Source organism: Mobula birostris, chromosome 8 (genome assembly GCF_030028105.1).
Source record: "Mobula birostris isolate sMobBir1 chromosome 8, sMobBir1.hap1, whole genome shotgun sequence".
NCBI lineage: Eukaryota > Metazoa > Chordata > Chondrichthyes > Myliobatiformes > Myliobatidae > Mobula > Mobula birostris.
This window is the reverse complement of record NC_092377.1, coordinates 90221334-90237714: the sequence shown is the minus strand read 5'-3', so window position 1 is coordinate 90237714 and position 16381 is coordinate 90221334. Positions and strand designations below refer to the sequence as shown.

At 41.1% G+C, this 16381-nt stretch overlaps 1 protein-coding gene across 1 annotated transcript in view; it reads left to right on the top strand.

Annotated features, from left to right (window-relative positions):
* Positions 1 to 16381, top strand: part of mthfd1l (methylenetetrahydrofolate dehydrogenase (NADP+ dependent) 1 like) — a 162490-nt gene that overhangs the window by 74792 nt on the left and 71317 nt on the right. Inside the window, exons 19-22 of the mRNA XM_072265636.1 lie at positions 1601 to 1669; positions 6787 to 6898; positions 14245 to 14384; positions 15637 to 15678. Coding sequence (XP_072121737.1) covers positions 1601 to 1669; positions 6787 to 6898; positions 14245 to 14384; positions 15637 to 15678 — 363 coding nt within the window. The remainder of the gene's footprint in view (positions 1 to 1600; positions 1670 to 6786; positions 6899 to 14244; positions 14385 to 15636; positions 15679 to 16381) is intronic.

Genomic DNA, 16381 nt, shown 5'->3' with positions numbered 1-16381 from the left:
ATTAAAACTTCCCGTCAAGCCAGACTAAAAATACTGTATATTTTCTGACTAAAAAAAGAAGCAGTATTAGTGTTCCAATAAAATATTTTTAATAAAGCATGCAGTTATGCAGCTAATTTAGGTCTTGCCACGGATTGTCATGTATTCTATGTAGGTTCAGTTAAATCACGGGCTTGTTATTGCATAAAAAATGCCAGTCATGGGACTGCTTCAGAATTATCTAATTAACTCAGCTATTTGAAGGCAAAATCTGACTCCTCTGAATTGATTTATGAGATGTTGACAATCTTGAATTTGGACCATAAAGCCCATATGACATGTGAGCAGAATTAGGCCATTCGGCCCTTTTGAGTCTGCTCCACCATGGCTGATGTATTATCAACTCAACCCCATTTTCTTGCCTTCTCCCTGTAAGCTTCAGCTTATGAGGCTAATATTGAAAATCTAAGCAACTTTGATCTAAGCAGCTTTGTGTCAAAATATCTGAACTCAAATTAAAACTGACAGTTTGAACAATCTGTGGTATTGGTATGGATTACACCCTTTCCCCAGGAACAGCACTGATCACATGTCCAGAATCTGAGCTCAGTCTGACCATAAAAATGGTATGAAAACCACATTTGAGGTCTTCTAAAATGAGTATTTGAGAGGATGTTTTACCAAGTCATTGTTAAGTTATGGAAAAGGTACGTCAGCCTAGTTTGTCCACTAGAGTAGAGGCATGCAGCTTACTGATTCACCCAAGTTCTGTCAGTCTTGTTCTTCCAGGTATGTGAGAAGCTAGGTGAAGTTACCACCACCTAGCCCCATTTGTGGGTCTGCTCTTCCAGATTTGCCAAGGCAGTTACTCACTTAACAATGCCCTTCCAGAGCACCAGTGATTATATACTGCATTTTGCATCAAATTTATTCATTGTGTTTCTTCCACCGTCTAACTCTCATGGGTGGAGATCGAGGAAGGTGGAGGACAGTACTTGAGAACCTACCATATCGGCATGCACAGGGCAAGGACAAAAACCCTTCTTCCCTGTGGGATATTGGTATCCAGTTGGGGTTCTTGCAACACCCCAGACTTTCTACGTTTGTGTCTGTACCCCGAATCCTCAAACTAGCCATAAGAGCAGAAGGAGATTGAAATGCAGGCCAAGAAGCATTTGTGGAGAGAGAAAAGGTTGATGTTTTGGATTGATAACCTTTCATCAAAGCTGACCAGATTTCACGTCATGTGTAAAATTTGGTTACATGAAAGTGTTGGTTTCAATATTGAAAGCTAGAGTAAGTCTTGTTGGAAGAGGAGATGATGCTTGTTGAGTTTATGCTGACCTCTGTCTTTAGTATTACTAAATGCAATACTGTTCTAGTATAGCCCAGAGTTGGCTGTCAACTTGGTAACAGGCCACTGGGAGTTGAGGGATTCAGCAAAGCGGTCAGCTAATCTGTGGAAGGGAGATCACGTTGTTCACACCAAACGCTTTGGTGAGTTTGAAACTCACGTCCTGTGGAATCTTTCAATTGGTCAATAAATGTTCTGTTAAGAATGACATGCATTTCAATTCCACTTCGTTTATAAAGTAACTTACTCTGTTTTTGGTTGGTACAGGGAGTTAGTGGTGCACTGGCTGTCCTAATGAAAGATGCAATCAAGCCAACGTTGATGCAAACTCTAGAGGTAAGAGCGCAGTTTCTAAACCACAACCCAGAGTTAAAGAAGGCTGCATTAATCTCCAGGTACTCCAGAGAGATCAAGTGCCAATGAAGTACTTCTAATTATAAGATAGAAATTGAAGTTCCACAGGAAAAATATATCTTCATCTGGATCATGCTGATTTATTCAGAATGGCTGCCTGCCGTAGGAGGGCACTTGTACTTCTCTAGCTCTGAGCAATGTTCCCTCTAAGGTATGCACGTGCACACATCTTTTGCTACTAGTGCCCAAAGGCAGGTTAATTTTTTTTTCATTATCAAACACAATCACATTTCGTTTTCTGATTTCTGATGCAGATGGTGTTGACAATGTGGAATTTGTAATAATTTGTCTGCAAATTTTAGAATTTTTTTTTGAAGGAATTTGACATAGTGAATCAACAATTTCAAGGAAGCAAATGGCATGAAGTGCAAAGGAACTGCCAGTTCATTTAAAATGGAATGGGTTATGATCCTTGGAATACCTTCAAGTTTACTTCCACTTAAAAATTCAGTGCACACATGTTGTTGTCACTGGGCAAAAAATTGCTCGGCACAAGAATTTTGCGCACACTGGTCGTTATAAATTAAGGGTAACATTGACTCTAACAACAGTTTCTTTTTGACATTTGGACTTTCAATCTGATAACCCTTGGCAGTGTGGCTTTGCTGGAGTGTGATTCCTCCAAGTTATTTCAAGTTAATGTCTGATACTGAGAATTTGAGCTACAATGAGGGATGTATTAAAGAAAATAACCACAGATAATTAAAAGAAAGGACTATGAAATTAAGAGAGAGAAATTTTTGATAGGGTGTTGGAGACAAATTCTCAATGATCTCAATATCTCTTTTATTTCACCTGAGGCTTTAAGTGGAAATCTTCTGACAGTATAGTATTCCTTTAGTCCAGCTCTGAGGCTCCACTTGGATAACATTTACATATGCTTAAACTATGAAACTCCAACTTCAAGGAGACAGTGCTTTCCCTGGGCATGGTGATTTCTGCTGTGATGCACAGGGATGGAAGGAAATCAATCAGTCTTCACCCCAGTAGAACTATAGCTCAATTCTGTATACTTGTTATCCAAGCAATATTGCAGTTCTGGGAAAGGTCAAGAAAAGTCTATTTATGCTCCTATTAATAAATATATAGCAACTTGTCTATTGTCTATTGGATTTAAATTAATAGCTTCTCTGTCTCTGGAACCTGATATCTTTATGTTTGCATCTTCTTGGTATTTGTTTTTTTTGTGCTTTGTGATTGAACAGCAGTGTCTGGGAACTTCGGACTGTGACACTTTCATCTCCTCGTCCCACCATGATAGTGCAAGGATTGTTTGTGTTTTTGCAGATGGAGCTTGAGGGGCTAAAGGAACAGGTGGCAAGTTTTGGGTAATTCTTAAAATCAAGGTCACTGTTGTTCATTTAAAAAGTAATTTGTGTATTAAATAAACTTGAGGGGAAAATATTAAAGCTTCGTGTTGAAAGGAAATAAAGGACAAGGGAACATTTGGGTTATCAGCTGGACCAGAACACATGCAGCTTCCAAAGCCACTCTCACTGCTCTCTGCTGCCAGCCCAGGAATTGATGCTGAGAAGGGCTGAAGGTGAATAGATGGAGAAGTGGAGCCAACATGGAGGATGTGATGGAAAACGAAAGGACGGCTGTTCCCATGATGTGGTACATCAGATGAAGTCAGCTTGTAAATACTTTTGCAGCTTCAACCTGTTCTACAAAAGAAGCCTGAAGGTTTGGGAATGGTTAACTCCCCATATTGTCTCTGTTTCCTTAGTCGAGTTAATATCAGCTCTCAATGATCGGGAGCAGTTCTGCTAAAAGAGTCTATGAAACTGATTGACTGGGAACTCTTAACTATCAATTTGCAGATAATGATAGTCAACCAAACAGCCACAGCTTGCAAGAGGCATAACTTCACTGTAGAATTCACAATTTCTGTACAGCTGCTTTTAACAGGTTGGAATGCAAAGTTAATGGGTAGAGGGGTCAGCAGTGGAAAGGGTGAGCAGTTTCAAGTACTTGGGTGTCAACATCTTGGGCCCAACATTGATGCAATTACAAAGAAGGCATGACAGCGACTGTATTTCATTAGGAGATTGAGGAGACCTGGTATGTCACCAAAGATGCTCACAAATTTCTACAGATGTACCATAGAGAGCATTCGAACTGTTTGAATCACCTTCTGGTATGGAAGAGCTGCTGCACAGGATTGGGAAAAGCTGCAGGAAGTTGTAAACTCAGTCAGCTTCATCATGGGCACTAGCCTCTTTTTTTGAGGCATCACCTTTTGGCACGAGGACACCTTCAAAAGTGGGTGCCTCAGAAAGGCAGCTTCCATCATTTAGGACCCCCATTACCCAGGATTTGCCCTCTTCTCATTGCCACCATCAAGAAGGAGATAAAGCAGCTGAAGACACATAATCTGAACAGCTTCTTCCCCATCACCATCAGATTTCTGAATGGGCAATGAGTCCATGAACACCACCTCACTTTTTTTTGTCTCTTTTTGCACTACTTACTTAATAAATTTGTGTGTGTGTATGTGTATATATACAGTGCCTATAAAAAGTGTTCACTTTCCCTTGGAAGTTTTAATGTTTTATTGTTTTACAACTTTGAATCGTAGTGAATTCAATTAGGCTTTTTTGACACTGATCATCAGAAAAAGACTTTGTCAAAGTGAAGATAGATCCCTACAAACTGATCTAAATTAATTACACGTAAGTGTTCACCCTCTTAACTTGACCCACCAAATTATCACTAGTGTAGCCAATTGGTCTTAGAAGCTAATTAATTAAATAGAGATTAATGTGTGCAGTCAAGGTGGTTCAATTGATTGTAGTAAAAATACACCAGTATTTGGAAGGTCCAATTGCTGGTGAGTCAGTATTCTGGCAAAAACTACACAATGAAGACAAAAGAACACTAAGCAACTACAAAAAGGTTGTTGAAAAATACAAGTCAGGGGTTAGATACAAGAAAATTTCCAAGTCACTGAATATCCCTTGGAGTACAGTTAAGTCAATCATCAAGAAATGGAAAGAATATGGCACAGCTGTAAATCTGCCCAGAGCAGGCTGTCCTCAAAAACTGAGTGACTGTGCAAGAAGGGGACTACTGAGGGAGACCACCAGGAGACCTATGACAACACTGGAGGAGCTACAAGCTTCAGTGGCTGAGATGGGAGAGACTGCGCATGTAACAACTGTTGCCCGGTGCTTCACCAGTCGCAGCTTTATGTGAGAGTGGCAAAGAGAAAGCCACTGTTGCGGGGGAAAAACTCACATGAAATCTCGGCTAGAGTTTGCCGGAGGCATGTGGGAGACTCTGAAGTCAGCTGGAAGAAGGTCCTATGGTCTGATAAAAACCAAAATGGAGCTTTTTGGCCATCAGACTGAACACTGTGTTTGATGTAAGCCAAACACCACACAGCAAAAAAAGCATCCCTACCAGAAAGCGCGTTGATGGCTTCATCATGCTGTGGGATGCTTCACTGCACCAGGTCCTGAAAGGCTTCTGAAGGTAGAGGGTAAGATGAATGCAGCAAAATAGAGGGAAATCCTGGAGGAAAACCTTATGCAGTCTGCAAGAGAACTACAACTTGGGCGAAGATCTATTTTCCAGCAAGACAATGACCCTAAGCATAAAGCCAAAGCTACACAGGAATGGCTTAAAAACAACAAAGTTAATGTCCTGGAGTGGCCAAGTCAGAGTCCAGATCTCAATCCAGTTGAGAATTTGAGGCTGGATTTGAAAAGGGCTGTTCAGTCACAGTCCCCTTGAAATCTGACTGAGCATGAGCAGTTTTGTAAAGAATTGAGAAAGATTACAGTGCCCAGATGTGCAAAGCTGGCAGAGACCTATCCAGACAGACCGAAGGCTGTAATTGCATCTTCTAAATACTGACATAAAGGGCGTAAATACTAATACAATCATTTATATTGTGTTTATATTTGTAATGAATTTAAATCACTTCATAGTGATTTGTTTTCAGTTTGACACAAAATAGTAATTTTCTGTTGATCAGTGTAAAAAAAAAAGCCAAATTAAATCCATTGTGACTCAATGACTTAATGTAGAACAATAAAACATGAAAACTTCCAGGGAGAGGGGAGGGGTGAGTGCTTTTGTGTGTGTGTATGGTATGTATTGGTGTGCGTGTGCATGTGCGTAAAAATAAAATAAGTTGTAATTTATCTTCCATTTTATTATTATGTATTTCAATGTACTGCTGCTGCAAAATAACAAATTTCGTGCCATATGCCAGTGATGTTAAACCTGATTCAGATTTCCATCGTCACTGGGTAAGCCAATTTGATTCTTCCCTTGCCTGTGAAGTCTTTAAGTTTGGTAAGAAAGCTGCCTGCTCAAAATAGTTTCCTGTAGATGGATGAAAGGAACACATTCACAAGTTGCTAGAATTAGTTGTGGAAATCCGAATGTTGTTTAGGTCTTGAGTGCAACTGCAATGTTAACTGCATTGCTCCGTAAATGGATCTGATACAAAATACGTTTGTAGATCAAGAGGCACTGCAGAAAGTGAAAATAGTGTTCTAGTGCCACAAGTGAGACTAACACCGGCAAAGACTGAACTACTGAACTGGTAAGGGTTTCTCTCCCCCGCCCCCCCCACCCCCGAAACGAGAAACCTGTGAAATATCTTGAATTTCTGTAGTGTAAAAGTACATTTCAATACTGTAAAATTGAAAAACTACTTCTCCCAAGACGACAACATTTATCATCTGTTCTGGTATTGTCCAGTGTGATCTGGTGGTGGTATCTGATCTAAGATTTCATCAAATATCTTGAAAGTGTTTTTCCATCTTGAGGGTGCTGCTGTCATAGCAGCATCTACTAGCTTTCCATTTTAGCTTTTGAAAGCAACTGTGCAGCAGTTTTGAATTCTAATTGATGTTGCATGTGCTGATTGACTATTGGAAGTTGTGTAGCTGTTTATGTGAACTGTTAATGAGGTTTACTGTGTTTCAGATTGGGAGGGAGAATTGGAAATAGTTCCTTTAATGTTGCTGCCAATACTGGATTTTTTAAAAAATAGTCTTTTATTCCTTTCTTATCTCCTACAGGGAACCCCAGTGTTTGTACATGCTGGGCCCTTTGCAAACATCGCACATGGCAATTCTTCAGTTCTGGCTGACAAGTTGGCACTGAAGCTGGTTGGCAAAGAGGGTTTTGTGGGTGAGTAAGCTGTTTTATCTCAAGCTTGATGCTGACCCAACAGACATTGAGCCACTGCGTACAGAGAAGTGGGAGGTCCCCCATTCTGGACCTAAAGTGGGCCTGAATTGTTCCTGTTGCTGATCAGTTCTCGGCTCCTATCACAATTTCTCAAGACAAAGCAGTCTGTGATTGCATTCAACAAGACCTAGATATGTTCTAGCTGGATTTAAAAACAGCATTCCTGTTTCTCTAGTGATGGCCAGTAATTGGCATGGAGACAGAATTTAACTATCTCCCCTTGATATTCAATAATATTAGTATTTCTGAGTTCACTGGTCAGGTAATCTACATTGCCTGAAAATTAACTTTAGCTTGCCATGTAAATACTGTACCTGTAACAGGTCACGGTGAGAATCTGAGAAAATAATTTGCTCTTCATTTTCCCAAGACCTTCCATGATCTGTAAGCCACAGACTGGTGGAACAGTTCCCACTTGCCACATCTAAAGGTTACATTATTTGGAACAATATGTCATAACTTTTTGCATTCTTATTGGTGGATGGCTCCAGTGAATGCCATCTAAAGGTGGCACGTTGTTTGCAACTTCACAGCTCCAGAAGTACAAGTTCAATACCACACCTGCTGCTACTTGTGTGAAGTTTATAACATTTCCTCTGTAGCTGCCTGTGTTTCCCTATTCCCCCACCTCCCCATCCTGCTCCAGTTTTTTTTCCCACATCCCAAAGACCTGCAGTCTGTAGGTTAATTAGCCACCGTAAATTATCACTAGTGTGTTGAGTGTGGGGAGATTACAAGCATGGTAGGGTTAGTGTAAATGGATGTTTGATAGTCAACATGGATATGGGATGGATAGACGATCCTATGTCTCTCCATTTCACAAACTTATGGTATTTTCAACAACACTGCAAGTCTCACTGCTTATGGTGACAAAAGCAGCAAGTGCTTGCGGATGCCATTTCCAGGTTACCTACCGGCCTGCCTAATATTGTGCTGCTGTTCCATTGTAGTTACTGGGGTTAAGTCTCATTTGATCCTGATGCAGCAGCACCTGCAGTACTTTAAGGAATCAGAATCAGAACCAGGTTTATTATCATTGGCATGTGATGTGACATTTGTTACCAGTTCAATGCAATACATAATCTAGCAGAGAGAGAAAAAAATAATAATTAATAAAACAAAACATAATAGTAAACAAGTAAATCAATAACATATATTGAATAGATTATTAAAAAATATGCAAAAACCCCAGAAATACGGTATATTTTAAAAAAGTGGGGTAGTGTCCAAATCTTCAAAGTCCATTCAGGAATTGGGTGGCAGAGGGGAAGAAGCTGTTCTTGAATTGCTGAGTGTGTGCCTTCAGGCTTCTGTATCTCCTACCTGATGATAACAGTGAGAAAAGGGCATGCCCTGGATGCTGGTGGTCTTTAATAATGGACACTGCCTTTCTGAGACACTACTTCCTAAAGATGTCCTGGGTGCTTTGTAGGCTAGTACCCAAGATGGGGCTGACTAGATTTATAACCTTCAGCTTCTTTTGGTCCTGTGCAGTAGCCCCTCCATACCAGACAGTGATGCAGCCTGTCAGAATGCTCTCCACTGTACAACTATAGAAGTGTTTGAGTGTATTTGTTGGCATGCTAAATCGCTTCAAACTCCTAATAATGTATAGCCGCTGTCTTGTCTTCTTTATGACTACATCAGTGTATTGGGACCAGGTTAGATCCTCAGAGATCTTGACACCCAGGAACTTGAAGCTGCTCACTCTCTCCACTTCTGACCCCTCTGAGGATTGGTATGTTCATGGATTCATAAACCATTCAGAAATCTGATGACCAAGAGGAAGAAGCAGACCCTAAAAACATTTAGTGTACGTCTTCAGTCTCCTGTACCACCTCCCTGAGGGTAATAGTGAGAAGAGGGCATGTCCTGGATGGTCCTTAATGATGGATGCCACCTTCTTGAGGCATTGCCTTTTGAAGATGTCCTCGATGGTGTGGAGGCTTGTGTCCATGATGGGGCTAGCTAACTTACAACCCTCTGCAGCCTCTTCCAGTCATGCATTGGTGCTTCCATACCGAACAGTGAAGAAGTAATTCAGAATGCTTTCCACTGTACATCTGTAGAAATTTGTGAGAGCCTTTGCTCATGTCCCAAATCTCAAACTCCTAAGTGTGTAGATTTAGAGCAGAAATTAACAGACTGAAAAGTAAAGCAGAAACATTAGTTGTGAAAGGGTCAAATCAGATAAAGGCAGTTCCCTGTCCTTTGTTAACTTTCAGGAAAAGCATTTCCAGGACAGGGAGGATGTAGTGTGCAGATGTTTTGAAAGGAAGCTCAACATATCTCTTCCGCTTTTCCTTGTCAACAAATGACTTCATCAGTTAACCAGTTCCTCTACAAGTGGGAGCTACTTTATGGACATCTGTGCATGGAGGAACACAATCCTGCCTACTTGAGTGAAAGTGTGTTTGCCTGTCACACAGGGAGCTGCTCATGTGAAAATATCACTGGCACTGGATCATTTGCAAGAGTTAGTGGCAAGGCAACGGTTGAATCTGATCAACTGCCATGAGTTGGAAGGTCATGTACGTGTTGTCTAGGATGAAGGCTTTGGGTTCAAAATGTACTCCTGGGACTTGTACTCATAGTTTAGGATAATACCTCGGTGCAACACCAGGAGGAGAGTGGTTTGCCCTGTTAAAGATGCTCTCTTTTGAATGGGACATTGATCTGAGACGTTTTCTTATTTTTGAGCTGGAAGCAAAGACCCACGATGAGCAGGGTACTCCAGTGTTTTGGCCAAGACTTGCCTGACAACTGTATATTAAGGCAATATTTTAATAGTTTCACAGAATCCAGTGTTGTTATAATACAGGAGGCCATTTGATCCATTGAGTGCATGCCAGCTCTTAGCGGAGCAATCTCATCAGTCCCTTTCCCCGTACCCTCTTATAGCCTTGGAAATTATCCTTCCTTGAGGACTGATTCAAGAATTCTTAGAAGGTACTGATTCAATTTCCAGCCCTCTTGCAGGCAATGAACTCTGGATCCTAAGTACTGGGTGTGGAAATGTTCTCCCATTATATTCCAAAAACCATACACCTGTATGAACAATCAATCTCCTGGAGGAAGGCAACATCAGTGGTATGTGGAAAGAATAGTTGGTGATTCAGGTCAAAACCAACACAGGGTTTCAACAAGAAATATCAACAATTCTTGTCACCCCTCCCCCCCCCTTCGCTACAGATGCTGCTTGACACACCGACTTGCTCCAGTAGATTGTTGCTGCAGATTCCAGCATCTGCTGTCGCCTTACACCATTGATCATGGTCCTGATCTCATCTGCTAATGAATCAGATCTGTAATCACTGACATGTGTTATGTAATTTGTAGTTTTGTGGCAGCAATACAGTGCAAGACATTTTTAAAGTATTACTATGTTGCAATTAAATAAATAAACAGCGTGTAACAGAAATAGCGAGGTAGCATGCATGGCTTCAATGAGTCAGTCATATTGTATAGAGATGGGCTTTTTGGCCCATTATGTCCATTTTGACTAATGTACTTGTATACACTAGTTGCATCTTCTTGTATATACTAGTTCCATATATTTGTATATACATTTGGTGCATAGCCTTTCATGCCTTTTACATCAATTCTGTTGCTCCAAGTGAAGCTACAACAGCTACCCATTGTAGCTGAAATCCCTCTTCCGTGGAGCTCTTACTCTAAATATTTTTGTTAATTATTGTGCATGGCCTTGGATGTTTGCATTCCTCCTGGTGACCGAATGTGGATGCCGTGTTCCAGTAGTGGAGCTCATTGTTTTCTTTTGCTGCAGCAGTACAGTGCAATGCATAAAATTACTACAGTATTGTGCAAAAGTCATAGGCACTCCAGCTATACCTAAGACTTTTGCACCGTACTGAGTTTAGAGTGAGTTTGTGTAAATGCAGTGCTTGAAGTTGGTACGTAATGTAGAGTCAGCTGCTACAATATACAAGCAAAGTTACTCATGTCTGAAAGGAAATGTAGTAATAATGAGGAGATATCCGTTTTTCTGTCCGGTTATTTGAAGTGCAGTTTTGAGTTTAAAGTGTAGTGCATTTGTGAAAGTTCACTTTCAGTTGATGTGCCCATGTATGTGTTTCCTTTGGAATCGTGCAGGCCGGTTCCCTCTTTGTGTTCCGTGTGTTGAAAAGCATTCATTCAAGCAACATCCTGCCACGTTTCTCTAGAATTATTTTCCATCTATTTCCTCAATACCTTTAGGAACAAAGTAAATAATCCTCCGTGTTTCTCCTTGGCACCTGACAAGTGCAAAGTACAGTTGATTTGTTTAACTGTTGCTGAAATGCTGCTGTTATACATTTCTCACTTTTTATAAACCTGCAAATTGTGAGCTGTATCTCTGTGCTCATTGCCAAGAATGCATCTCAAAGAAAGATGCAGGTACTTTTTGGTCAAAGATTTGATGGAGGTATGCAAAATTATGAGGGGTATAGGTAGAGTAAATGAAAGCAAGTTTTTTTCCACTAAGGCTGAGTAAGACGAGAGCTAGTGGTCATGGGTTAAAGGTGAAGGGTGAAATGTTTAAGGGGAACCTGAAGGGGAACTTCTTTACTCAGTGTGGTGAGAGTGCGGAACGAGCTGCCAGCGGAAGTGGTGGATGCGGGTTCGATTTCAACATTTAAGAGATTTGGATAACTAGATGGATGGGAGGGGTATGATCCAGGAATGGGTGAATGGGACTCTGCAGAATAATATATTGGCACGGACTAGATGGGTTGGAAGGCCTGATTATGTGCTGTGGTGCTCTATGACTATGATCATGGCACAACTTCGGCTCTCAGTTTTCAAGGGAGGGAAGTAGGTGTGCAGCAAATAGGGCTGGGTGGGGTGGTGCTGAAAGATAGCAATCGGTGTGTGTGCGTGTACGTACACACATATATAAATTCATTGTCCATTCAGAAGTCTGATAGTCGAGGGGGAAAAGCTGTTCCGAAAATGTTCAGTGTATGTCTTTGTGCTCCTGTACCACCTCATTGATGGTAGCAATGAGAAGAGGGGCATGACCTGAATAATGGCGATCTTTAATGATGGATGCCACCTTTTTGAGGCATCCTCGATGCAGTGGAGGATAGTGCCATTAAAGGAGCTGGCTGAGTTCATAATTTTCTGCAGCTATTTCCGGTCCTGTGCAGTGTCATTAAATAATGAATAAAAAGTACAAGCTTCCATATACCCATGCTTGTTGATGGCAGAGCACATAGATTGGTGGGGGTGGGGGGGAGTGGGAGAGAGTAGGCAAAAAAAGCTTACAAAGTAGTGATAGAGTGACTGTGTGATACTTTAATTCAGTGATGATGCACTTTGTCCATAATGGAGAGAAGTTCGGAGGTTAAAGGAGTGTTTGTAGACTCGACTGCTGTAACCTAGAGTAAAACAAAAAATGCTGGGGGAGAAAATCTTGCAGCAGTCATGTTGAGTAGCGTTTGGACCACAATGGGTCCATCAGAATGTTTTTAAGTTCCCAGGCTATGAGAAAATATCTTACAATGTAGACGTTAATTCCCTGGATTACAGATGGTTGATTATTTTTAGGACACAGTGGGATGTCTGGAAGCCTTGTTCACTGGTGCAGCAAGGTGGGTTTTGCAGGGCAGAAGTATAAAAGCACTTCTTACAGAAATGGTGTATATGTCCACAGAACTGGCAATACTCCCTATCCTTGTTATATGCGAGGGATACGTTCCTTGAAGTTGACGCATAATGTGAATAATTATTTAAATGGAGAAAATAGGGATGCGTTATGTTTTATCTGTAAATTATTCACATTTTTATACCAGTACGACACAAAAGCAGTACTACAAGACAACATTTGTATTATATTTAATCAATTTAAGGTGACATTCAATGTAATAAATCATAGAAAGTTAACATCCTCTGGTGTACAGTACTCACCAACAGTGGCAGGTGTGTTCGCTCCGGGAGATGAGTGGTTGTTGTGGTGTCGGGCCGCTTTACACAGATAAGGTGGATGGTTGTGGTTGTCAGGATCATATCAAGCACAACAAGGGGTGAAGGAAGACTCACAGAACTCTTCGAACTGTCTGCAGCAGAAGATTACAGTGACTTGCATAAACTGGTGAGAGTTGTTTGTTTAGCAGCATTTTGTTTTAAATTTGCTTGTAGGGAAGGAGGGTTGACGGCAAGGAACGACTGAAATGCTGACTCTGTTCTAAACTTGGGTCAGTGTCCATCGCCATTTGTGCCAAGTGTTCCGACTTCCACCATTCCCTCACCATTGGTAAACTCCCGGGGTTTTCAAATTCGGCTGTTGCTTGCAGCATCTGAGAGATAGTTCACGGTAAAAAAAACGCATGCCTTGAATGTGGATTACACCTTGGTCGAGTGGTTGAATCAGCAATGTTGTGTTAAGCAGCAGGAAACGCACTGTTATGTTAGGATGAATGCTGTCCAAATGTTTAGGATGGGCTGGCGCATTGTCAAGCAACAAAAGAACTTTAAAGGCAAGATTCTGTTCCCGGCAGTAGCGTCCCAGAGCTGTGTTACCTTCAGCTGATGCCGCGCTGTTTATAATCTAACTTTTTTTCAACTGTTAAAGCGGTTCTCTGCTGCTTGGCTGACGGCCCAAGACGTGACATCGGACGCTTAGGATGCATAATTAAATATTTTAAGCACAAAATCACTGCACCGTAGGTAAAACCAACAGAAGTTTAAGATCGCGCATCCACACCTTGCCAAAACCAATGCAAGAGTGGCGGGAGAGAGATTGTGAGGCACGCGCGTGACTTATATTGGCGGGAAAGCGGTGCTTCTTGTCCCAACAGTGAGACTGTGAAGCGTGTGCACGTGACTTGTATTGGCGGGAAAGCAGTGCTCCTCGCATAACTGAACTTTGGAGGCATATGACGAGACCTTGGTAGAAATAGGTTCCTCGCATAACTGCAAATTCGCATAGTCTGAAGATGCATATAACGAGGATAGGGTGTAAATGCTGTTGAATTAACTTTTGAATCTGGGATTGATGTAAGCTTGTTTAAGTAAGGGTGTGGAGCCAAGACAAGTGAGACAGGTCAGTTATGAACTTATTGAACAGTGAAACAGGCATTGGCTTATGTTTGAAGTAGTCTTGTCTGATTCTCTGGAGATGCAGAAAATCATTTCTGGTTAAATTTGAGGGGCTAACTTGTTTAAGTTTAAGGCCTGTGATGTTCAAGAGGTCAGAGTAGGAAGAGAGTAATGATTTCAAATCAAGTTTTCACCTGACCTTCATATTTTCTGGATGGTCTAATCATAATGTTTTGATTTTTCAGTGACTGAAGCTGGCTTTGGTGCTGACATCGGAATGGAGAAGTTTTTCAACATCAAGTGCAGGGTCTCAGGCCTTCAGCCCAGCGTGGTGGTGCTTGTGGCAACAATCCGAGCTTTGAAGATGCATGGTGGTGGGCCTAGTGTGAGTAAGCATGGGATGGGCAGTCGCCACTCAGCATTTTCCTGCTGCACAATTAAATTGTGCTACATTACTTTGTCCAAAACGGAAATTTTTTTTGGTACTAAGACATAGTCCAATGACATTGTAGAGATGCAAGAAAAAAATTGAGAATCGGAACTAAAATTTTGAAATCCAAGCATATGTATAAGTGGATGTACTGGGAAATATCGTATGGTTAGCTACATCTTCTTGATGATGGCACTTGATGAAATCTTGAGCTGAAAGATCTCAACTAATATAGCCCAGGGCTCCTGTTAGCTATGCTTGGCCTTGAGTGAGAAGGTTGTCGTTTAAGAATGTGATTCAAGGCAGTGCAATGGGAATTTGCGCTTGAACAGCACCCTTTTATACAGAAAAAAACGCTAAATGCCTATTAACAGAAGGACTTCTGCAAATAAAATGTAACAGTGAATCACACAAAGGAGATGATGTGGATTTTAAGTGAGTGAACTAAGAGGAAAGCATGGAAGGGAGATTTGAGCAAAGCAACTCCCGGTGGATGAACTTTAATGCCAGTGATGCTCAAGAAGTCAGGAAGGAATGAGAGTGCCAGGCTAGAGGAGTTTAGTGATAGGGAAACACAAGGCCATGGAGGGACTTGCTGATAAGGGTGATAATTTTTAGCATTGAGGTTCCATTCAAGTATTAGCTTGTGGGTTATCTCACATTGATAAGATTGAATGGGGCAGTGAGTTAGAGTGCAGCTAGTAGCATTTTTAATGATTCCTCTGGCAGTGGAAGTGTGTTATGAAAAGCCAAGAGAAACACTTTGATCAAGTTCATCCTTATGGCATTGGGATAATGTCAGAGACAGCCAGCTACTCAATCTTAATGATAAAAGTCTGAACTGCTTGTATTTGAAGGTGAAGAGGCAGAAGAGAGTAGAAATGTGATTAAAATGGTATATTTGCATTCTAGAAAGATCATGGGCTATTGGACAGATTTGTAACTTGTAAAATAAGTCCCAAAACACAGTAAAATAAAAGTAGGGTCTCTCTTTACCCTGGCCCATATTTGCCCTTTAGATGGGCTGTAAAGCACTTTGCAATGAGTGTCCTGAACTGAGGTTGTACAAGAATCTCTGCAGTATAGTCTCTGCATTTCATTTGCATTCCACTCAGATGTGCCCTTTTAAAATAATAAACTCGTGCATGCACTTCCAACTTGGACAATTATTCAAACATGGTGATATCATTAATTTGTTCTCTTTCAGGTTAGTGCAGGGAAGCCCCTATCTAAAGAATACACAGAAGAGGTGAGTACACTTCTACGAAGGTCAGAAACTGCTTCAATTTTCCTCTGTGATTTCACTTGTGTCGTTGGCGATTATGTGTCTTGTCCATTTTATCAATGGTACTACCTTTACCACTGTGGAATGCAAATATGAACACTCCTCCCACATAAGTAGATAATATCCTCCCAAGTAATGTTTAAAAGTCAAAAGTAGTTTTGACAATTTGTTTAAAAAAAAGATAACTGCCTGTGTTTAAAGTTTAAAGTTAAAATTGAGTGCTTGAATGTGGGGCATCAGTGATACATTCCCAGGTCATGATGCTATGTGACTTGGAGGGAAAGCTGCAGGTATTGGTGTTTCCATGTACTTAATGTCCTTATTCTCCATTGGTGGAGGTTGCAGGTTTGGCAGATGCTGACAGAGTACTTGAGGTAAGTAATTGCAGTGCATGGATGCCATTGTGAATGGATGGTAGGGGAAGTGAACATTTGGACTGTGGAACAGTTCAGTGTTGAAACTGCACTCAACCAGAGAAATAGAGTGTATTCCATCACACGCCTAATGTGTTCATAATGGATGATAGAAAGGCTTTGTGGTGTCAGAAAGCGAGGCAATTGGCCCAGGATTCTTGCCTCTAAAATCACATTTATCTGTGACCTTTGAGAGTCTAGTCAGTAGAAGCCCCAAAACATTGATGATGGTGCTCTCTAAAGGTGATGTCACT